The sequence below is a fragment of the Moschus berezovskii genome, chromosome 14 (genome assembly GCF_049115385.1).
Source record: "Moschus berezovskii isolate FMDL1 chromosome 14, NW_MosBer_1.0, whole genome shotgun sequence".
NCBI lineage: Eukaryota > Metazoa > Chordata > Mammalia > Artiodactyla > Moschidae > Moschus > Moschus berezovskii.
Window position 1 is genome coordinate 70833281 of NC_142473.1, and position 24442 is coordinate 70857722.

At 47.4% G+C, this 24442-nt stretch overlaps 1 protein-coding gene across 2 annotated transcripts in view; it reads left to right on the forward strand.

Moving 5' to 3' along the window:
• The window catches only part of LDLRAD3 (low density lipoprotein receptor class A domain containing 3), a 273200-nt gene that overhangs the window by 58370 nt on the left and 190388 nt on the right, over positions 1-24442 (forward strand). For both annotated transcript variants that reach the window (XM_055423847.2, XM_055423846.2), the window contains exon 2: positions 21159-21305. In XM_055423847.2, coding sequence (XP_055279822.2) covers positions 21159-21305 — 147 coding nt within the window. The remainder of the gene's footprint in view (positions 1-21158; positions 21306-24442) is intronic.

Sequence of the window (24442 nt, forward strand, 5' to 3'; positions counted from 1 at the left end):
TCTTAACACATTGTGGGTGCTTCATAAATGTAGGCATCACTTCTAAGAGAAGTTTGAGTGGTGGCCTGTTGCTAACATCATGAATCCATGAGTTTATGGTCTGCTTTTTTTGTCACCAATGTCCTTGAAGATGGTTTGTTACTATTGATTTTAATTAATAAAGTTAACCTTCCTTCTATATTCTAAGATTAGGAATTCTTCCTTCTGTATTCACTAGAGGTTAGGAATTCTGAGTGCTGTATTTCTATTTAAAGATATGAACCTCTGGGAATTTTGAAACTGGAAAAAAATACTGTGGCTGGAAAACATAGGGAAAAAAAAAAAAAAAACCCTGGTGCTCGGGGGCAGAAAATGGAAATTTATACAGTGTTTAAATTCTTAGTTCTCTATTATAATTCTGAAGTTACTTATTAATTTTGAAATGTTATTGACTTGCCCATAGATATTTCCTATATTTAGAGCTGGAAATGCTGTTCCGATTTATTTGTGTGGACATTCTGAACAATATTTTGTTTCTGAAATGATTCTGAACTTTCTTCTTTTGTGTTCTTTAAGCAGCACAGAGGAAAGTGCCTGATTCAGATGGGAGTTTGGTAAAAACAGACATTTTTTTTTCCCCCTGAAATTGTGTGCTTGTTAGCAGGGCCCCTTAGCCTCTTGGCAGCTGGCTTGCAAGTAGGAACTTTGAAGAACGGTTTCTTGGGATGGTGTTTTACAAAATAACCCCTTCGCTCCTCGCGAGTTTGTAAGCCCCGAGGGAGTGTGGGAGATTTTCCCTCCTCTTGGGGAGCTGACCGTGATGGTTACTTGACGTCTTCCTCCCCAACTGCCCCCGCCAGTTTTGCCTACACTCCCGGGCTGTGGTTCCATTTTTATGTGTTATCTGCAAGGATCTGGAAGGCACTGGAAAAGAGCTGATGCCAGGCCGGGTTTGCTGGCACCCCATTTTTTTCCCTTAATAAAGATGCTATTTTTGTTAAGCTTTCAGTCTGCTCTTTCTCTGCAGGCGTTCCCAGTGTGATCTTTGGATCTGTGACTTGTTGCTGAACTGTGGGTCTGTGATTCTTGGGCCGGGTGAGTGTCGCCTGAGGTGTTCCTTCCACACCTCACCGCCTCCCTGCTCTCGGAGTCCGAGCTTGGAGCTGGCCTGCCCAGTGTTTACACAAGTTTGGGATTTTTCCTGGGGTCGGGGAGGTGGCAGGAGATTGAGTTTATTCTGGGGGGTGAGAGGGGGGCAGCACGGGACGTGGCTGAAAGTTAGAACAGAAGCTGTTTGTTTTGTGGGAACACAAGAGGCTGATCTGAGAGACAGACGGACAGACAGAGCGGCACTTGGCAGCAGTGGAGTGGAATCTGTATGCAGAACACACATAGGGGCATCGCCAGCCTGGGCTTTCATGAAAATGCTGTAAGGACATCCTGAGAGATGATGGGCCCTCTTGGACGAAGTTGCTGGAAGGGTGCAGTATAGGGGTGTGGTTGGTACCCTGATGATGCCTGGAGTGCTCTTAAAATCAGACACTCCCCTTGGCAGTGAGGGGCTCTCCATGACTCCTGCTTTTGTGCTGTGCCCTCCGGAGGTGACACCTACCGTGCTGGTGAGCTACAATCATCCTCTCTTCCCTGCAGCTGAAGATCCTCTCTGAACACGTGGGTAGCAGTGGGGGTGACTTGGCAGCGCCTTTTTGAAACCACGATTATATCAAGGGAGGGAGAGAGAGAGTGGATTCAGAGTTCCCACCCAGAGATTTCAGTGTTGAGGTGCCTAATCTGTAGATTCATGGAATATACATCCTTTTGGATTGCTTTTCTCTCCATATAGTTTTCTATAAACTTTACATTATTCTTCATGTCAAAGACAAACAAACAAAACCCTTTTTATTTAACAGAAGAAGGGGGTAACCTTTCCAAAGTAACTGCATGGAAAGTTCATTGAGAACCTAAATGTCCGTGTTAATAAGAGCCGCAGAGGAGATGGGGAGTCAGGCTGAGGGTAGCTGGAGATGACATGGGCTTTCCAGAAGGCGAGTCCCAGTCCGGGGTCAGACCCTGTTTGGAATGTGGGCTGGAGCGGTTGTTCAGACTTTGCAGATGCTTCCTGGAGGCTTGCACTTCAGCCAGGGTCAGTGGATGGGGCCCACAGAGCCTCGTGCCAGGCCTGAGAAGTCTGCGTGCTTGGGGTTTATCGGGGTGGGGCTGATGCCGTTTTGGTCATTGCAGAAAAGCGGTGGGGCTGTTTTGAGATTAGGGCAAAGTGAGCAAATCATTTAAAAATAAAGGCTGGACACTCCATTCAGCACTTCTGCCTCTGCCAGTCCCCTCACCCGTCGATAGATCATGCCATTGTGGCCTGGGGACCTAGGAACCTGGCCTGACTTTGACCAGTGAGTTTGCAGGAAAGGAGGAGAGGAGAGGGGCCACAGAGATGGGACCTGAGAGCCAGCGACCGTTCAAGAGATTTTTTTTTTTTTCTTAAATAAACTTTTTACAGACGTTTAACACACTGACTGAAAAGTGCACAAATGTTAAGTGCAGAGCTCATGAATTTTCATGAAGCAAACGTGCCTGGGAATCCAGGGCTCTGGTGGAGAAACAGAGCGTCACCAAGCACCCCAGAACCCCCATGGTCTCCCCCATCCTGGCTTTCAACCCCATAGATTACTTTTGCCTGGTTTTGAACCTGGCAAGAATAAGTGTCTGGTTCCTTTTTCTCAACCTTAAAAAACATCTAATTTCCGCCCCCTTTTCCAGGAGGCGGATTGTGGGATGACCCTCCATCCACTGAGGTTGCGGGAACAACTCGGAAACCTTGGCGACCAGACGCCCCACCAGCCTTGGGCTCCGGGCTCCAGGGCTTTTGCTCCAGGCGCCCTTGAATGAGCTCTGTGTCTTCCAGCACAGAGTGTGGCTTGCTGCCACCTGGAAAACGCAGGAGTGTGGAAGCGGGAGTCCAGAGCAGCTATAATTGTGGGCTCACACTGAGCCCAGCAAGCCTTGGAGAGACTTGTTACATTCCTCGCAGAGGACAAATTAGATTTATATCCCTTAATCAGAGTCAGGGCTCCTGGCGCTCCCTCATGGGCCACCGGGTGGGGGCCTCCTGTAGGGAGAAGGGCTGGGTAGGAGGGGAGCCTGGGACGGGTGGCCGCAGCTCTTTGTCGAATATATTTTTGTTCTGTTAGGGAGTAAAGGGGAATACAGCCCTTAGGTAATTTTCCAGAATAACTCGTTAAGAAGCAACCATCCGCAGGTTTTTCCAGATGATTCCCTCTTTAGTTTTAACATTTGTTTTTTACTATTCATTTGGGCCAAAGGTTGGGGCTATCAGTTTCATAACTACATAAAAGTCCTCTTACCCAAAGTTGTTCCTTGTAAGTTTTAAGGCATGCTTCGCCTTTTTTAATATTTTGTAAATTCTTGAATAGAAGGTTGACCTTGTCCTTTTGGCTTTTGCTTCTGAAAGCTGAAGGAGCCAATCTCTCTCATCCTCTCTGTGAGTGTGTGTGTAGAGGGGGTGTATTTTGATAATGAGCAGTGCTGTGCAATTCCTTCCCTGTATCATCACGGTTACTCTTACATCATTAAGTTCTCCAGGCATATTTACTTATGGGGATATTTTAAGAAATTTTTTTTTTGAAGATGCTAATATAAAATATAACCCATATTTTGAAAGGACATCTCACTTTTTTCCCTCAGAGTGTATGTTTTAAGACCTGCAGATGTAAATGGGGCTTATATATTATCACATACATCTCTAGAGATAAACAAAAATGGATCATGCTGTATATACTGTTCTGCACCTTGCTTTCTCTCCTCTGCCTATATTGTAGATATTCTTCCATGTCAGTACATTCTGGCTCCTGGGTTTCTTTTTTAAAGGCTGTAGTGTTCTTGGTGGGTATGCCATATCATATTTACCCATCTCCTGCTTGGTAAATGTTTAAGTTCTTCAAAGTTTTGAGCTTTTGCAAGTAACCATGTAAAGGAAAACCAGCCTTCTGTATGTTTCTCTATGCACTTATATTAATATATTCTTAAGGATGGGCTTCCCCAATGGCTCAGTGGTAAAGAATCCACCTGCAGTACAAGAGACCTAGGTTCAATCCCTGGGTCAGGAAGATCCCCTGGAGAAGGTCATGGCTACCCACTCCAGTATTCTTGCCTGAAGAATTCCATGGACAGGGGAGCTTGTGGGCTACAGTCCATTGGGTCACAAAGAGTTGGGCACGATTGAAGCGACTTAGCACACATGCATTCCTAAGGATAGATTCCTAGAAATGAAACCAGTAAGTCCAAAGATAAGCTCATATTAAATAGTGCTGGGCACTGCCAAATAGCCCCAGAGAGCTGGTACCAGCTGATTTCCCCCCCCGGTAGTATCAGCGTGCCAGTGTCCTTAGAGCCACACACAGCCATGCCAGCTCAGTATTATCCATCTTGTTAACTTTTGCTGATCAGATTGTTTTTAAAAATGGCATTTCCATTTGCATTTGTTTAATTGCCATTGAGGTTGTGCATCTTTTTTTCTATTAGCCACCTGCATTTTTTGTGACATGCTTGTTTATTTGCTGTATCTGTTTTTCCCTTGGTGTATTTGAGATTTTCTTATGAATTTTTAAGTTCTTTGTAAATAGGGACACAGAGGATTGTTTTGAAAGATAACATTTAGGAAAAAAATCATCTTGATGGTTATTCCAGGCTATAAAGCTGCACAAAAGATCAAGTAGCCCATCTTCTTTTGGGCGCTGATTAAAGGTTTTGGTTTTCTGTTTTGTTTTTATCTAATTAGGTGCAAATTTTCCTCTCAGCTGGAGAGTCCCAGCTGTCTGTAACTGCATTATTGTTGGTGCAGCGCGGGGTGGACGGTGATGTGCCCTGGAAAGGGAGCAGTGCCAGGCAGGGGTTGGCTTCTGTTGGAGCTGATTACTGTGAATGTTCAGTGAGAAGCTGAGTTCCTTGCCTCGTTTAAAGACCGCGGCCGCTCCAGTCTTTGGCATAAAGACCCGTGATCGGCAAAAGGAGGCAGGGAGCATCTCTGGAGCTCTGTTGACAGTGCTGGCTCGTGGTGTTTCTGCTGGCGTTTCCTAGATCAGTGCTGCTCCCTGAACTCTCTTGGCAGGTTCACACAGAGCCAGGATTCTTCCCTCCACGTCCAGAGCCCGTGGAGGGTAGCCACCTCCCATGCTGATAAACAGACTGGGTTGTTGGTTCCAAGGAGGCCAGGGTTTCCAGGAATGCAGGTGTCTGGGGGCCCAGGTCCCAGTGTTCCCGAGGCCTTGGATGGCAGAAACACCTTCGACAGAACCCCTTAGACCCCTCCATTTCTCCAGGCCACCCACGCTGCTCCAGTAGCAGAGGGCTTGCCGCCTTGCCTGCTCTGGGTGAGAGTCCCAGCCCCCAGTGCCACTGGCTTCAGTGCAGCTGTCACTGCTCCCTGGATACGGAAAGAAACAAACAAAGGCCAAGTGTGTGGGGTGCTGATGGCTTGAGATTCACTGCGGTGAAAGGGGAATCAACCTCCCCCTGGATGGAAGCCCGAAGGCTTGCCTGAGGCTGCCTGCAACCCAGCAAAGAGCGGAAACAGAAGAGGGCCTGACTCTTATGGGTGCTGTCAGCGCCTGGATGCATCTGGGCCTGATTCTTCTCTCCCAGGAACCTTGATTTCTTGTGAGCAGGCTCTTGAGAGAATGGGTCATCGCAGAACATTGTCTTTCCTGTGTCCCCGACAGCTGTGTCAGCTGTTGCTCACAGCACATGCCCTAGACAGAGTTCTCATGCCTAAGAGTCCTGGAGGCCAGCTCTTACCCACCGAGGTTATCGTCAAAGGATTGGGCCATGTTGGAATTTTTACTTTGAGCTATGGAGAATTAACCATTTAAGCTCAAGTGAGTCTAGAAGTGAAGATGGCTCTGTAGAAAATCCCTGAGCCCATGGACTTCTCAGAAAGGAGCGTAATAACAGTGATAGGAATGAAATTACTGGGGAATCCTGCTCCCCTACTCCCATTTTTCAGATAATTGAGTTGAGATCAAATTGTTATCTGAGCATGAAGAAACATGTCTTCATTCTATAAATCTTAAGCTGCATACAAATGTGGATTGTCCATATGATTGAGGAATAATTTTAACTTGCAGGAATAATCCACAAAATGTTGCGTGAGAGGCTATTCAGAATATGATAGCACAAAGAAGCAACCATCCATATTTCTATACACCCACACACTTCGTGCCTCCCACCCTCCTTCATTTCAGCATTCTGTCCTTGGTTCTGGGCTACATTAGGACACTTTCCTTCCCTTGGTATGAAAGTTGCTCATGGGGTTTTGTGGGAAGACTGGCACACAAACAATGGCTATTGTGATAAGGGAAGAGATAGACATTTGTGTCAGTTATGTTGAAAGTTCTGATAGGGAAGCTTGAGAAGTAACTTGCATGTTAGGGGCTGCAGGAGAGGTGGGCTGGCCAGGACACGCACTCCTCCTGTGCTGACCCCAGGGCCATGGCCTTACCCTCTATGGAATGACAGTGAGGGATGTGATCAGGTTTGCTCTACCGTTACGTGAAGGATGCCTTTTAGAGATCAAGACTGGATTTTGGAAACCCAGCGAGGAAGCGATTAATGCAAAGCCATAAAGGCAAGAGAGAAGTATTTGAACTAGGGTTGTGAGTGGTAGGAATGGTGAGGAAAGATGGAAGTGAAAAGTGTTTTACATAGGTTGATTGGCATGGGTGGAAGTAAAGGGAGAGGGATGGTTGGCTGTTCTCTCAACTGATGTACTCAGTGATACAGGAGGGGCAGGTTCAGAAGAAAAATCCAGAGTTCTGTTCCAAACATGCCGAGTTGGTGCCCGGAACAGGGTGTCTTGGGCAGTAGTGGGTGGTAGCGTGTAGTTGTGGGTGGAGGATGGAGTCGAAGAGAGCTGAGCTGGAAGTTGACCCTCTTGGCAGACAAGCCAGCTTACCCAGGGAAGCTGACTCTGTCATTCAAGCAATGGGAGACACAACTCTGGAGGTGAAAGAGGGGTGGGTGGAGTGAGAGAAGCCTCCACGGAGATGGAGGAGGAATGATAAGAGAACCAGGAGTGTGGGGAAGATGGGGGAACGGGAGAACATCATGTCAGCGAGGCCGAGGGAATGGAGTTTCAGGAGGAGGGAGCCATCCAGTTTATCCACTGCAGCCTAGTTGTGTGCCAGATAAAGACTGAAAGTAACTTTTGGATAACAAATGCTGGAGAGAGTGTGGACAAAAAGAGAAGCCTCCTACACTGTTGGTGGGAATGTAAATTGATGTAGTCACTGTGGAGAACCGTATGGAGGTTCCTCCAAAAACCAAAAATAAGAGTTGCCATATGATCCGATAATCCCACTCTGGGGGACATATCTGGATAAAACTATACTTTGAAAGGCTTCATGAATGCTTATGTTCATAGCAGCATTATTTTCAATAGCCAAGACAAGGAAGTAACCTAAGTGTCCATCAACAGATGTACAATGGAATATTACTCATCCATAAAAAAGATTGAAATAATGCCATTTGCAGCAACATGGATGTACCTAGAGATTATCATATTAAGATAATGATCAGAAAGAAAAAGACAGACACTATACTGCATCACTTATATGTGGAATCTAAGCTATGATGCAAATGAACCTATCTGTGAACCAAAACAGACTCACAGACACAGAGAACAGATTTGTGGTTTCCAAAGGGGAAGAGGGGCTGGGAGGGTTGAACTGGGAGTATGAAACTAGCAGATGCAGACTGACATATATAGAATGGGAACAACAAGCTCTTGTTGTATGGCACAGGGAACTGTGTTCAATATCCATACACCATCGTGGAAAAGAATATGAAAAAGAATAGACATACATACACACACGCAACTGAATCTCTGCTGTACATCAGAATCCAACACAGCACTGTAAATCAACTCTTCTTCAGTAAAATAAATTAATAAATAGCTCTTGGATTCATCAGTTGGGAGGCCCCTGGGGACTTTGTGAAAATAGATCCAGAAAAGCAAAGGGGGCGGGAACCAGCTGGGTGTCAGAGGGTGAAGATCATGCAGACTCTAGGGGCTGAACCTATTGAAAGCCGATCCTGGTCTCTGTGTTCACCAAGCTTTTGACTTCTTTCCAGTGTCTTGGTGCTGAGCTGCACCTGTTAACAGAGCGCTGTGCGAACCTGAACCGGAGCCATGTGGTCGGGCCTCTTCAGGTTATCAAAAAATCCTTTCTTAATGAGCAGCTCCTTCCTCTCAATCTTTCATCTCACCGGGTAGGATTCTATCTTCAGTTTAAGGTGGATTCTTTTGCACTTGAGATCACCTTTCCTCTAATTATTAATCATGTAACTACATTATAATGATATGTCTTGTGTAATGACATAGTCTCTGCCTACATTACATCTAGTCTTTATATAATAGTCATTCTTTAATAGTGGATAATAATACCTTTAACAAATGAACTCTGGCTAATCTATGGCCCCAATCTGCGTGCTGTCATAAAATGTCTGAAAATGCCAGAAGCTTCAACTGAATTTTTAGTATATGTATCTTTTTTTTTTTCTTTAAGAGGTTTTCTGGTTCAAATGATAAACAATGAGAGTTGAAATGTTTTCAAATCTGGGACTGTATATGAGTCCAATACCACGAGGGACAAAACACCTCTTCAGTCACCCTCAGGAGCTTATCGAGCTCCTGTTTGGTCCATCTTCATTTTATAGATGAGGAAACTGAGGCACAGAGGACTTAAGCCATCCCCCTAAGCGTAGGAGGAGTGGAATTAGAATCTAGAGTTTGTGGGCTTTAGGGCTGACCTGAAAAAAACTAGCTCTGAGATGGATCTCTCTTTCAGTTTTAGTTTGCTTTGTTTTCTGGGCCATCATAAACTACCCTTCACAACGTGGAGAATCCGAACAGGTTCGCCTGCAAGGTTTCAGCCTCTTGTCGTTACCAAATCCGACAAATCTCTTGCAAAGATGAGTGGCTCCCTCTGAAATCAGCGCTCATTCAGACACGCAGACTGAAGCGGGACTCCAGCCGTAAATACTGCTTAATTCTGGCACTTGCTGGATGTACAAACATCATTTGCTCAAGAAGTCAGCTAATTTCTCCTGATGGAGGGCCTGTCGGCGCGCCGAGCACAGAGGGAGGTAATCACGTGAGCAGATTGTAGAAGCAGGATGGACGGGTTTAATGAATTAAGCTGCTTAAGAAAATTTAAAAAGACGCACTAAGTTAATATGTATTCCCTCCTTGCTTGGTGGTTAACAGGTCGGCATTTTTGATTTCCCTGGCAGGGTTCCTCTCCTAATCGGAAGTGATAAGCCAGACAGTCATTCATTTGCTGAGACGTGATGGAAAATTGTGGATGATTGCAGGGAACCAGGGAGCCCTTGACTCCATAGGGAATAGGGGAGCCCAGATCCGGTTCATGACTCTTTAGAGATTATTTTCTCCTGTGGCAGGGGAGGTGAGACCAGCCATCTCCATGGGGGATGATGCAGGAAGTCGGAGTCCTAAAATGTGGTGGCAAGAATTAAGTCTCCCTCAGGGGCTGGGACCCGAGTTCTCTGGCCAGTTCCAGCCCTGCCCTTGGAGAGGCTGGCTGACCTCTGAGTCAGTCTCTTTGTGTTTGAGAAGGAGGAACTGCCTTCAGTACCTGCCTTGCGGGAATGTTTTTAGACCTTCAGCAGAGGAGCTCTTTGTAAACCCCGGGTATTATTTTTAAATGCTAGAGAATGTATCTCGGATGGGCAGATGGCAAATGTTTGCCTGCCTCGGGGACTGAGGGTGTGTCCATGGAAGCGAGAATGAGCGGTCAAGAGCTGGAAGGGAACGTGGATGTCATCTGTTACTACTTTATTTTACACCCAGGGTGCCTGAGACCCCAAGAGATGGAGTTTCACCCCCATATTCCAACGGTGAAATCCCACGTGCCTTTCACCTTTGACCTTCTTCGTAACCAGGTGGTTTGGAAGGGTTGGCTCATGAATATAGTTTGGCTACTGTTAAAGAGCCTTAGCAATGATCAGTGGAGGGTTAATTATTTCTTAGGAATAGTGGAACTGAGACTGTTGTGTGTTGGAATACACAGTCTGTGTCGTACTGTGAATTCTTAAAACCTAGTGACTATCTTCAAAGTCTACTTTTCTAGACCTAAGTGACCACTGGTCTCAGCCAGCCCACCAGCTCCACCTGCTCAGTCTGTGTGCCCTTTCTAAGGAGACGGAGGGAGAAAGGGGGCTCAGCCTCGTCTAAGTTACCACCACGGAACTTGCCCTGGGAGGAGAGGCAGGGCGATGGTGGAGGGAAAGAAGGAGTCACGAACTAGAACTGTTACTGAACTCCCAGTGAATGCTGCCTACACTATTGTATCTACTTTATCTCTCTCTCTCTATATATATATATATATAATGTATTATGTGTGTGTGTGTGTATGTATTATATCCCTTCCCAGCTGGCTCAGTGGTAAAGAATCTGCCTGCAATGCAGAAGACTCGGGTTTGATCCGTGGGTTGGGAAGATTCCCAGGAGAATGAAATGGCAACCCACTCCAGTATTCTTGCCTGGGAAATCCCATGGACAGAGGATCCTGGTGGGCTACAATCTGTGGGGTCGCAAAGAGTCGGACATGATTTAGTGACTACACTAATCCCTCAGCAGCCCTGATAGGTAGGTAGGGTCACCCCAGTTTCATGAGTGGAAAATTCCAGCTCAGAGAGGGTAACGTACCTGTCTGAAGTCACACGGCTAGTTAATAGTGGTAAGAAAATCAGACATCTGGCAATGGTGATGGGCGTACCAAATCAAAGCCTTGGCTGCCCCAGCCTAGTCCACGTTTGCTCAGCCTTCTGCAGCCCCGTGTTGGGGGGTGGGGTGGAGTAAGAGGCAGATGGGGTGGACTATTCTGAGAAAGCAAGCTTTCCTGTGGCTTTTTCCCACCCTGACATCTCAGGGAGTTAGTATTTATAAAATATCTGACCTGGCTGGCCCGTGTTATTTTTATTTTTGGAATGTCATGCCTTAGTAAGTTGGGTGGGTAAATCTGTCTTGTGAGAAGTGTTTATTTTTTTCCTCTACAATCCGCTTCTGCTCTGCAACTGTTGCTGCCTTTCAGAAAATGAAAAGCGTTCGTAACAGACTGAATCTCTCAGATGGATGTCCTTGCATTTTTTTCCTCCGTGTGAGCACTTGTCCCCTTTTATCTCTCCTCCTTTTATAGTTGATGAGGTTTTTGATGCTGGAACACTAGTGATAAACAGTTCCATATGTCTTTCATAGACTTTTCTCAAGTATTAGCATAATATTTGTTCTTTATAATAAATTTTACTAATGAAACATATTTTAAAGGATGTGAAAAGGACCAAGAATAACAAAGAAAGCCTATGTGTTTTCCACTCAGCTCCATTAAACTCTGATATTTTCTTGTGCTTGCTTCAGACTGCTTGAAAGAAAGAAATCTTACAGTTGAAGTTCACTGGGTGCCCTCTGACCCCATTCGACAGATGGTAACCACTGTCCTGAATCTGATATCTTCCTTTCCTGCACATTTTCAAAGATACCTTCACATCTGGATGCATCTATTAGAGTAGCATGTTCTTCGATGAAGTAGCATGTACTTCAAGGTATATTCTGCCACTCGCTTTTTTCATTAAGCATCAGGTTTCTCAGATTGACCTATGGTGATTCGCACCACACCAGTTCATTAAATTCCAGCCCTGGGCAATTAGTCCATAGCTTTGAATGGACTGGATTCTTCATCTGTTCTCATTTTGATGGCTGCGGTGTGTCTCGCAGTTTTGTATTAACAACAGTGCCACCGTGAAGGCTCTGTTCTCTTGTCTTGTGCATGCTTGCCCCAGGCCTGGACTAGGTACCAGAAGATGATCAGCTGGGTTAAAGCCTTGGTACACCTTCAGCCTCACTGGGCATTGCTAAATGGCTCTTCTGCGTTACTCCACACCTGTAGCTGGGAGTACACGTTCAATGTAACCCATCATCGTGCTATGTGAGAGTATCAGACTTCAAATCTTTGCAAGTCTGGTGAGTGTGAAAGAGAACTCCTTTGCTTTTGTTCATCATGCTCTGATGACAAGTGAGGTTGAGTTTGTCTGAAGTAGCTATTTGAGTTTTCTTATCTGGGAACATAACTGTTTATCTCTATGCTCTGACCAGTTTTCTGTTGGGTGGTCTGTGTTTCCATATATAGTCTTATAAGAAAATCCTGAATATGGGTCTTTGTGGGTTACATATATGGCAGATACCATTTCCAATTAGTTGCTTATTTAACTTCGTTTATAGCATCTTTTAATGACCAGATGTTTTCCACTTTAATGCGGTCATATTTATCACTTTTAACGACTTGTGCTTTTTTGACTTTTCTTTTAGAAATCTTTGCTTACCCCGTGCTCATCAAGGTATGCTTTGGGGCCTAAATGAAGCTCATTTTGCTTTTCTGGCCTTATTTCTTGGTTTGCTTTGGGACTTTTCCATGCTTGCCTTGGGTATGTTTATGCAGAGCAGAGTACAGACTGCACGATGGTTTCTAAGGACTGTAGGCATGGCTGCACCTGTCCTGGGGCAGATGGGGCTGTGCTGACCTTGGAGTTGATGAATTCCCCTCTTCTTGACCCTTTGGCTGTTGTGAGAGGTGCTGAAGTGCAGGATTGATTGGTCCTGTCTGAAGCCTGGCTTATCTTCAAGCCTGATGGATTGGTTATAAAGTTGTCCCCTCTCTTGTCCTACAGTTTATCTTCACTGCCTGATTTTTACTTTCTGCTGCTGCTGTCGATTGAAGCTGAAAAGACAGAAGGCACATGGAGCTAGGTTCTCACCCGGGCCTGCCATGCAGGTCACCCTTGGTGAGGACCTAGCGTGTGTGAAAAAAGAGCAAGTGCCTATAGAAGTTCATCCAGAAAAGTTTTTTGTTTCTCTTCCTTCCCTCATGGGAGCTCAGGAGTGTTTTACAGAACCAACCTCTTTACACATTGCTTTTTGCCCAGAAGTATAAATAGATTCAGGTTTCCCAAGTGGTGCAGTGGTTAAGAATCTGCCTGCCAATGCAGAAGACACAAGAGACGCAGCTTTGATCCTTGGGTCGGGAAGATCCCTTGGAGTAGGAAATGACCACTCGCTCCAGTATTTTTGCCTGGAACATTCCATGGACAGAGAAACCTGGCAGGCTGCAGTCCATAGGGCTGCAAAGAGATGGACATGACTGAGCACACGTAAATAGGTTCAGGTAGGGTTTAGATAAATTCACAGAACCTGAGTGTGTCCGAACTGGAAGTGTCCTTAGGAGTCATCACTCATGCAGTCAACAAGCATTTCCTGCCTGTGTGCCGGGTGCCTGGCACTTGCCGGGGACATAAGGCAGCAGAGATCCCTGCCTTTGTGGTGGTGGTGAGGGCAGCCACTAAACCAAAGGAATTGTTTTAGAATGTAGGAGGTGTGATGACATAGAGAGGAAGGCCCTTCGGATTGAGTGCCTCTTCCACTTTGATATTTTAGGCAGACCTACTTTCTTGCTGAAGAGTATGCAAACTATGGCCCAGGGGCGAAAGCCAGTCTGCCACCCTGCCCGAATGGTTTTTACCCTTTTAAAGTGGTTGGGAAAACTTAAACATTTGCAGTAGCTTTTAATGATAGAGTATACCAACTTTGAACCTCAGCCACCTGCCCTTTCCCCCTCCCAGAAGAATTCTGTTCTCTTCATTAGTAGACTTGAGCTACAGAAAAATTATTCTCGATTGTTATGTCAGTATTTTGAATTGCATCACTAAAAGTTGTGTGAAATATTGTTTTCTCTCCTTGTCCATAAGTACTGGTGTAATATCTTTAATTTGGCCTTCTGTGCTGCGCAGCCTAAAATATTTACTGTCTGACCTAAAACACTGGCAGATCCCCGTTCTGTGTTCTGTCTTCAGTCTGTTTTCTGGCTTGCAAAATGGGTGTGGGGCCTATTTCAGAGGACTGCTGTGAAGACCGAGAAAGAGAGCGGATGTTAGGCTTCTGCCAGGTGCTAATGTCAGTAGATGTTAGATTTTCCGGAGTGAGAAGTCAATGAGCAACTTCTTAAGGGCCGTTAAAGGGAGCAGAAGAGGGTTGGGGACCAGGATGCGGGGGGTGCTCAGAACTCACCTTTGAGAATCAACCCCACCCGAGGAACAGCACACCCCAGCGTTGCTCTCCAGTCCCTGAGTCGTGGACCTTGGACCTCACAAGGGCCGCATCCTGCCAGCTCTGCAAATCCCCGCAATGTTAATACCGCTGGGATATAATTTTACTCATGAAACGCAATGAAGCATAACTAAAAAATGTAAGTAACAGCTTCGGGCCCTTAATGAGGCTATAAATACAGTATGAAAATAATTTATACAGCTATTTCCTGGTGAAGAGCTGTCCTTTTCTTAGACCTCTTCGCTTTTCTCTTTGCTTGCCTCATTAATACTAGCCATTGGCTTTCTTTGCTCACTCATTTTAAGAAGGAAACAAAGGATTCATCACTTTGCAGTGGCTGCTGCTCTGCATCGCACGAGAGAGGCGAGTGGGGATGTAGAGTGAAGCGCAGATGCTGGGCGGACTGCTCAGCTTGCTCACTGTCCAGGTGACTCACTCCATCCGTAAGTCATTCCTGTGGGAAATTTACACCCCATCTTCCTTCAGGGTCAGTGTAAATATAGTATGATGTAGGTGTAAATAGGAAAGTGAAAGTGTTCATTGCTCAGTTGTGTCTGACTCCGCGATCCAGTGGACTGTAGCCTTCCAGGCTCCTCTATCCTTGGGATTCTCCAGGCATGAATACTGGAATGGGTTGCCATTCCCTTCTTCAGGGGATCTTGCCAAGCCAGGCATTGAACCCGGGTGTCCTGCATTGCAGGCAGATTCTTTACAGTCTGAGCCACAAGGGAAGCCCCATGAAATCTGTGTAAAAATGAGATCTGTGAATGCCAAGGGTATCATCCCTGGGCCGAATCCATGAATCACTTTATAATTTCTCCCCTATGCCCCTGGGCTGTATCTTCCTTGAACTGGTGGATATGCAGAGATTGGGGTTCTTAGAATGAGCTCTCAGGGCAGGCAGGTTGCTGTGCAGAGTCTTGACACAGCTGGAGACCTGGTCCAGCTTCTGCACTTGGAGGCAGAGGCTCATCCTCACACCAGGTTCGGACGTCCACGCGTGAATCCTCCCACCCTGCTGACAGCTAGGATGCTCCCCAGACAGCTCTGGCGGGAAGCAGTTGGTTTGATGAGAACCAAATGGCTCTGGGAAGTGCTCAAGGCAGATGTGTCTGGTTCCTCCTGACACCGGTGCCACCATGAGAGGTGGTCTGGAGTCGTGAGGACCTGCAGGGATTTTTCAGGGCTGTTGAGAAACTAATCACCGTGGCCCTGCTCACTCGGTACTTTGCATGTGCCCGTGCATGAGCTGTTCACGTGTATTTGAAAGAGCAAGTCGAAGGGAAAGCAGATGGCTGTCTTCAGTGGCCTCGTAACATGATGTGTGTTGGCACCAGGAAATGGGAAGAGGTGTGTTCATTCTCCAGGGAGGTTTTAGGGGAAAGTCTAGTTGAGATCTGCAGATGGGAATACTAAGTTGTATGTGTGTCTGTACCTATACGTGCGTATGTCTTGTTTTGTTCTTCACAGAGCCTGCAGACCGGATGGTCAGGAAGCAAAGGCTAAAAGTGAAGGTGATTGGACAGAAATCTGAAAGCAGGGCCTGATGATAGTTTGCAGATGCCAAGTCTGTATGACATCACGATAAGGGGTGACCTTAGAGGGGGAAGATCAACAGAGGGAGGGAGGAGCATGTGGAGGGCTCCAACCAGTGCAAGCAAATTCCCGTTTCTCAGCTGAAAAAGTCAGCATTGCTCACTGCCTGTTCCAGAAGGCACAGACTGCAGCAGCTATCTTGAGTTTTTGCAGCACCCCCTCATCAAATAAAAATTTGTGGGTGCCAGAAATTTTGGAAGAAACAGCAGCAGCAGCTTCTTTCCTTTTGCCCAGTGGGGGAGGACTTGGGTGTGTTTTTTTTTGTTGTTGTTCTTGGTGCAGATGGTGTAGTTATTTTAAGTAAGTGATGTGCTGCTGCAGTGAAAATGGGCAACTCTTTTTCATTTTTCAGCTTAATGAAAAAAGAAAAAGGAGAAGGAGAAACCCCAGCTAGCCAACTTCGTGCTAATGCTTGTCTTTTTTGGATTCTAAATGTGTCCCAAGACACTGAGATGGGATAAATATTTCAGCCACTAGAAAGTCCTGCTGTCGGGCTCAAAAGATTTCTAACCTCTTTTAAAGCCGGCAGGATAGTAATTTACTTATACTCATCCAGACACCCCCATGTTCCTTATTTTTATGTATGTACAGATCCTGCTCACCTTCTAGGGGGACGAGGCAGGGGGTAGATGGAACTTTCCAAGGTACAGTGTGAGGGATGGGGGATAAATCAGTAACGAGACATTTGGTTTTCTTCTGAGATTAACCGCAGATATTTGTTGAGAACCTACTAAATGTCAGATGCCCAGGACTCAGGGAAAAACAAAGCAGTGCCCTTGGGGGTTGTGCAGTCTGGTGGGGAGATAGTACAGATGCATTGGTGAGCACACATCAGGAAACACAGGGCACTGCCAGAGCTGGAAACAGGGGGACCGGCTTTAGACGGGGTGTTGGTGAAGGAACCTCAGAGTCAGTGATGTAAAGTGGAGGACGAATGAGATTAGCCAGATGCAGCCGTTTGCCAGGGCTGCCGTGCCAAGGAAGCATGGTGAGCAGCTTCAACACCAGACATTTCTTTATTCATGACTCTGGAGTCCAGAAGTCTGAGATCAAAGTGCGCAGAGTTGGTTTCTTTTGAGGCCTATCTGCTTGGCTTGTAGACAGCTGTCTTCTTGCGGAGTTTTCACATGACCCTCCCTGTGTGCGTCTGTGTCCTCATCCCTTTTTATAAGGACACCAGACCGATGGGATTAGGGCCCACGGAAACGGCCTCATCCTAACTTTGTTGTTGCTGTTCAGTTGCTAAGTCATGTCTGACTCGGTGACCCCATGGACTGCAGCACCCCAGGCTCTTCTTCATCCACTGTCTCCCAGAGTTTGCTCAGATTCATGTCCATTGAGTCAGTGATGTTATCTAACCATCTCATCCTCTGCCGCCCCCTTCTCCTTTTGCCTTCCATCTTTTAACTTAATCACCCTTTTAAAGTCCCTGTCTCCCAACACAGTCACATTCTGAGATACAGGGGTTAAGCCCTCAGCATGTGAATTCTGGGGGGACACATTCAACCCGTAATACCAGATGCAAGGTGTGTGGAAGAATCGGGGTCGGTGGACAGCATGACCAGAGGCGGACATTTGTGATGGAGGAGATGGTTGGAATGAGGTTGGAGAGGTGTGGGTGGGGAGGTGGGGCGGGCCCCAGGTTCTGTAAACCCTGGCAAGAGTTTTAGATTTATTCCAAGGGCACAGAAGAGCCATCCGCAGCGTTTAACGTCTTCATCTGCTGTGAGGAGAAAGACACGGGGTCGGGGGAGTGAGACGTGAAAGGTTGGTTTAAGCCAGGATTTCTCAAATCGGCACTCTTCTGCCATTTCAGGCCAGGTGGGTCTCTGCTGTGAGGGGCTGCCCTGTGGATTACGGGGGTGCATTCCTGGCCTCTACGCAGTAGAAGCCACAACCAACCATGTCTGCAGACGCTCCCATCTGTCCCCTGGGGGGCAAAAGTGCCCCCTGTTGAGGACCACTGGTGTAAAGCAGACCCCGGGTCTCGGTGGCTTGGATTGGATGGTGCCAGTTTAGTGAGGCACATTGGATGGGTTTGAGGAAGATTTTTTTTGGTAAACTTTTATTTTGTAATAGGGTATAGCCGATTAGCCTGGAGAAAGAAATGGCAACCCACTCCAGTTTTCTTGCATGGGAAATCCCATAGTTTGTCAGAGGAGCCTGGCAAGCTATATAGTCCCTGGGGCCGCAAAAGAGTTGGACACGACTTTGCAACTAAACAACAACATAACCGATTAACAATGTTGTGATAGTTTCAGGGGTACAGCAAAGGGACTTGGCCATACATATGTATGTGTCCATTCTCCCCCAAACTCCCCTCCCATCCAGGCTGCCACATAGCAATGACCAGAGTTCCCTGTGCTATACAGTAAGGTCCTTGTTGGTTTTTCATTTTCAATATAGCAGTGTGGACCTATCCATCCCAAACTCCCTAACTATCCCTTTCCTGCGTCCTCCCCTCTGGCAACCGTAAGTGGTTTGCGGAAGATTTTTGAAGACAGAGTCAGCATGATTCAACCTCTCTCAGCCTTGGCTTGTCCTTTTTCTTTTGTGTTTGTTGATATTGTCACTTCTAAAGCACAAGACTCTGCAGCCCCTGCACGCGTGATGGAGTTGCTGAGACGTGCACAAGGATGGTTCCTTGGCGTTCTCATACACCTGGCCAGGAGATCCGAGGTCCTGCCAGTAAAGCTCTGGGAGCCCCGTGGCTGCCAGACCACCTGTGTCTAACCTACGTGGTATTTAGTTTGCATTCCACCCTCTCGTTTATCAAGTCCCCGTGTCTCCAGGCTCTGGATTCTCAGGGAAAGCACTTTGAAATCTAATCTGGCCTATTTTTCTGGCCCTGGAAATCTGTTTATCAGAACAATCTTTTCAGTCTTCCTGGTGACTCTTCCAAGGGGTTTGCCTTCAAGAAGCTAGCTCTGCAATAGGATGCGTAAGTGATTTCCAAGCAAAACAGAATGGCAGCTACGTTCTGAGCCCAGAAGAGTTCCCTGCTTGCGGGGTGTGTGTGGTGGGGGAGAGCCCAGAGCAGTTATTAGGAAACACCTGGATGCGTAGGTCTTCAGGGTTACACATCAAGTCTCTGGAGGGGATCCAGCACCTGGCTGGCCTTCTAGGCTTGTCTCCTAGGAGCCCTACTCCGGCATCTCGTGCCTCTGTCCGGAGATGGGCAGCTGGTTTCACGACCATCTCAGGGCCGGTGGTGGCTTCTGCAAGCCCAGTCTTGAGAGGGGTTCTGGTATGGAGGGTGGGCTCAGTGGACAGAACCCCGTGATTAGTGATGTCTGGTTTGGGTGTAGGATGGGGGAAGAGGTGGCACAGTACATTCTCAGTTCCAGACTTTCAGAGCCACGTGGTTTTTCGTTTCATGCTGTCCGTGCCCTGGGCTGAGCCTTCTTGCTCTGGTCTCTGCCATCGTCCTGTAGGCGCGAGGGGCCCTTATGTTTCATTTCTGTGTCTGCCAGCGGCCCCTGAGACTCCACCTCTTTCCTGTGACCTTTCTCTAATGCCTTGAATTTTGACTTTATCTTCAGAATATTGAGGAAACCCTTCAGTGGCTTCTGAAAGCCGAGAAGTGTCGCAGTCGATTTGCTCTTTGGAAAGGTCCCTCTGGCCACAGAGATGGGCGTGAGGGGAGGCCAGGGTCGCTTGCATCAGGGGTCCTGGTGAGAGGTTGTGGTGGCTGGGCTGGCGTCATGGCTGTGGCAGTGGAGACCAGCGTGCAGGACTTGGTGACTGGCCCCCGTAGCGGGTGACAGAGTGAAGAGGGGACAAGGACGGTTTTTAGGAGCCCAGTGCAGACTTAAGGCAGAATGAGAGCCCTCCCTGTAGCCGCTCTTCTAGAATTCTTCGGTGAATTGCGAAAGCTCGTTTCCAATAAGGTGTTCACGTACATTGTTAGTTCAGTGCAGTGCAGCAGGTGTTCTCTGAGGACTCTCTGTGGCTCCTGGGCAGATGTGGTAGCTCTTGCCTACGGCTATGTCTTCTCCAGTTGCTGCCCATTTGTCCCAGTTGTAAAATGTCTTTAGTATCACCCCAGTAGTACCATAGCCACACAACAGGGTGACTGCCCATTTCTCCTTGGGGAAGTCAGGGAACACTTCCGAGGTAGAGTAACAAAGAAGCTGAATGCTAACAGGTGTGTTGGGATTTCCCGGGAGACCCCATGGGTCGAAGAGCATTCCAGGTAGAAATCAGGTAAAGGATGGTGGAATGAAAGAAGGTGTACTGTTTCAGGGGGCTGGCATGAGAGTCTGTGGAAGAGCCTCGGGGGCCCTCTCTCCTCCCACGACTCCACAAGAGTCTGGACTTCCTGTTAGTACGGGGCACTAAAATTGTTAGCATACCCTGTGCCTTTCCAGCCTGGAGGATGGAGCCTAGCTTTCATCTCTGCATCTTTAGAACCTACCTAGTGGATGAATATGCTCATAAAGTTTCAATAAATGCCTATTGTAGATTCAGGAGGGAGTCCTGGAAGGACTGGTCTTTTAAAAAAAACTCCTTTTCCCCTAAGACTGTTTTATTTCCAATGGGTCATGATCTTCCAGACTTTGATCACAGTGGCTCAGATGGGTCCGATTGATCAGATCCTGGCTCCCTTGACAGTTGGCCCCCAGCGTCCGTTGGTGGATGAATTCAGCTCTCCTTGACTTTCCCTGTTTGTTTTCCAGCCCAAGAGATGGCACTGTGGGATAAGGGGCTTGCCATTCTATGACTGTGTTCAGTGGAGTTGAGTCTCAACCTTGAGACTTGGTGCTAAATCTCTGGGAACTTTAGGCAAGCCTTCCAGGGACTTGGTACTCTTATGGGGCTAGAATCCCTGCACTCAATTTTCAGCCTGGCCTTTCCTCCCCGTGTGACCCCAGGCAGGTTGGTTTTGTGGGCTGGGGCTCCTGTTTCCTATAGTGAAACTATCTCCCAGTATTCCTGTCGACTTGGCGGGAGTTCAAGGATTCTGTGATCATAGGGCCGCAGGGTCTGAGACCTGGAAGGAGCCTGCAATTCCCATTGTTGGAGGCGCTGAGAGTCCCTTGTTCACTTCTGTCTTGGAAAACTTTCTTTTTAGCCACTGCCGATGACCAGAAGAAAACGGTTTGCGTTTTATGACCAGTCTTCGACAAAGCAAGAAGTCTGAGCATCTGTTGTGTGCTCAGCACCAGTGAAGGGCTTTCCTCATGTAGGCCTCACAGAATCCCCAGGGGTGGGGCAGTTATATGTCCATTTCGCAGATGAGGAAACTGAGGCCCAGAGAGGCAAAGTCACCCACCAAAAGTGTCACATACAACGCCCGTGTGGAGGAAGAGTTGTGCGGGCCCGGGTCCTTGGCACCTTGGCCGTGCCATCTCACCAGCCTGTCCCTTTGCTCCCACAGAGAGCCAGCTGCTCCCTGGGAACAACTTCACCAACGAGTGCAACATTCCAGGCAACTTCATGTGCAGCAACGGGCGGTGCATCCCCGGCGCCTGGCAGTGCGACGGGCTGCCCGACTGCTTCGACAAGAGCGACGAGAAGGAGTGCCGTGAGTGGGCCTGCCCTTTGCTGGGGGTGCGGGCGGGGGGCCGTCCTGGGGTGTCCATGGGGCATCCCCCCGGTCTGTATGCTGCCAGTCCTGGGGCTCGGGCCTCCGGCTGGCTGTCCTGCCCGCTCCATCTTAACTCGCGCTCAGAGCAGCGTGGTCAGTGCAGAAGCAGGGCTCTTGGTGTGGTGGGAGCCACAGCTTTGGGGGAGCAGGGGGCCCTTTCAGCAGACTCTCCTCACCCCTACACTGGGGTCCTCTCGCTGCCTTCCCCTCACGCATGGGATGCTGAGACTCCCAGAGGCTGAGTAGCTCCGGTGTCTCCTCGCCAGCGAGCACCTGACCTGGATTTGAACCCAGGGCTGCCTGACCCCGAGGTCCAGGCTGGAAACCACCTTGCACATCTTCCACAAGGTGCAGCATTCTTGATGATTAGATCCGCTGCAGCATCACCTCGTACTGACTTGATGGTAATCTGCTTCCAAAGGCCCTTTTCTCTGCCGACACCTGGGGCGGCATTTTCAGATGGGCTAGGGGTCTTTTCTTGTCCTCCCCACCCATCTCCCTTCTTTAGCCTCTTACCCATTTTGTACCCCAAATCTGCGTGAGATTTGGGTCGGCGGTCATCTCTGAGAAAGAAGGCCCTGGGAGTATGAGTTGAGGGGCCCCCAGGGAGTGGTAGGATCCTTCTCCCTGGTCGCAGAGCCTTATTTCTCTTCGTTGCCAAAGCTGGGTGCTGCAGAGCGAGCTGGGCCATGGCACGCTGGCTGGCAGGAAGCACACTGGGGCCAGTGCGGAGGCCCCGGCTTATCCGGTGCCCGGGGACCACACAGCTGGACATTGGTTCTTGGCTGTTTCCTGGGCTTTGGGCACTGGGCCATAGGGCCTCTTGCATAGGAGAACTCTGTGTTCTGGCTCTGAATCTGCTGTCTTTCTGGAAGCCAGCTGAGGAAATGAGGAGATGATTATCTGAACTTTTCACATAGCTGTTACCAGGATTTGAGGCTAAGCCTGTTGACGTACAGGAAGGAGCCCTGGGTTTGGGGCCCCCTCCGGGGCCAGGCTCCCTCTCCCTTGGGACGTGCCCCCTCCGGGGCCAGGCTCCCTCTTCCTCGTGACGCGCCCCCTCTGAGACTGGCCCCTCAGAGGTCTACTCGGGTCGCTGATGCCTCCTCAACTCTTCAGAGGAATTTTGGGAGGGGGTGGCTGGAGAGTTTGTTTTTTTGTGAGAGGTATTTCATCTCGTTTGTTGCATGTGATTTCTTCTGAATAGACCACTCTATATAATGCATTTTTACTTTTACAGAGTTATATATTTTTTAAAAAAAGTATGATGTCTGTTTCAGCTTTTTCTGTTTCTAGCCTGGCTTCAAAACTGCTGGAAGTTGAATGTTTATAATTTGAGTTTCAAATGAGACCGTATGTGTGAACCCTATAATCTGTCCAGTTTTGAGCATTATTAAACATTCTGAATGTAAATGATCGTTTTTGGAATACAGTGTGTATTTGAACTCCCATAAATACAGATTGTGTTTAGTTGAACTAGGAATATTCAGAACAGGACAAGTTTGTGACAGGATGTAGGATCAAGAGTTGAGACCTAAGTTTGATTCCCAGCTTTGTCAGTTGCAGCTGTGTGATCTTAATGTTCTCTGTGACATTCTCTGTCCTCTGCCAATCCAGTTCCATGATTTCAGAATTCATGCATAAACGCGAAGAGCTGGTGAAAAGAGAAGTTAAAAAAGAGAAAAGATGGTGTGGGCAGCTGCTTGGCGAGGTTTGGTTTGGTTTGGAACAGGCTCTCCTTGGCTATTCTCCATTATTTTTTTTCTCCTTGTTTCCTACCCTTCACCCCCAAGTGTAGTAGAGACTTTATTGGCATTTATGTAGTCTTTGAATCAAAACATAATTTAAAAAACCATACACATAAACACAGGCATTCACAAAACCTTTCCTCCACTTCCCCTCTTTTTATCTTTTAGTCTTTAAAGTATAAAAACAGAAGACCACTGGAAAGTTTAGACAACAGAGGGAAGGAAAAGAAGTCCCTTTTCTAAAACAAATTCTCCTTGCAGTTCAGATTCCTTGTGTATTCCCTTCCAATCCAGGACTTGAGGGTGTGAGACCTGGAGAAGGACTTTGTCCAAACCCCAACCCTCCTCCCCACCCTTCTCCCCACCATGCTGTGTGATTTTAGGAAAGCTACCAGAATGGTCTAAAACTTAGTCACTGGGAGGATTAAATAAGAATTCCTTAATCCTTCTGCCACCTCAATTCCCTCCTCTCAAAATGAGAGTAATCAGCCTTCTAAGTGGCATTGTTGTTATTTTTTAATGGCTGTGAAGCACACAGCCCAGTGCCTGGGTATAGTCAGTGACTTGTAAACTTTGAGAGTTACTGGTCAGTCTGCACAGGGTATGGTTGTTGTCATGGGGCATGTGATTGAGTAACCTGCTGTTCCTCCACTTTACTTTAGCGACCTTTGGCACATTCCCACACATGTAGCACCTGTAATTCTTGTTTTATAGGTTGCCTACCCTTCCATCCAATAGATGCTCTGTAATCTAATAATTCCCCTATTGTCAGAGTTTAAGTCTTTTTTGATTTTTTACTTCTGCTGATCAAACTGTTTAGGGTCCGTTAAGGAACTTATCCATACCCGGAGGACAGAAATACAGAATGGTTTCAGCCAGAGCTGGAATGGCCTGGGCTGAGATCTCCAGGGTAGGTACCATTTGATCCATCCTTTCAGGGGCTCCCTAAGAGTTGCCGATGAAGAATCCATGCCACCTTCTTCTGTGTCTTGCTTAGAGGTTACAGAGTTCATTCTCTGATTCTTTGGAACAACTTGGTACTTACAGGAAGGAGAGTGAGGGCAGCTGGTGTTCTCACCTGGGAGAAGGGATCGCCTCTAATGCCCTGTGAAATAGTTGGGCATTCAGAAGAGAATACACTTCATCAGGGAGTAGCCTTGCCCTTTCCAAAGGGTGAGACAAAGGCCTGGAGAAGTGTGTGCTGGAGGGTTACAAGGCAGAGAGCAGTTAATGCTGTATCCACAGCAAAGGAAAGATTTTCGTGAGACAGGAAAAACTTTTAAATTTAAAGGTAATAATAAGAATTGGGGGAATGGGGAAGGAGAA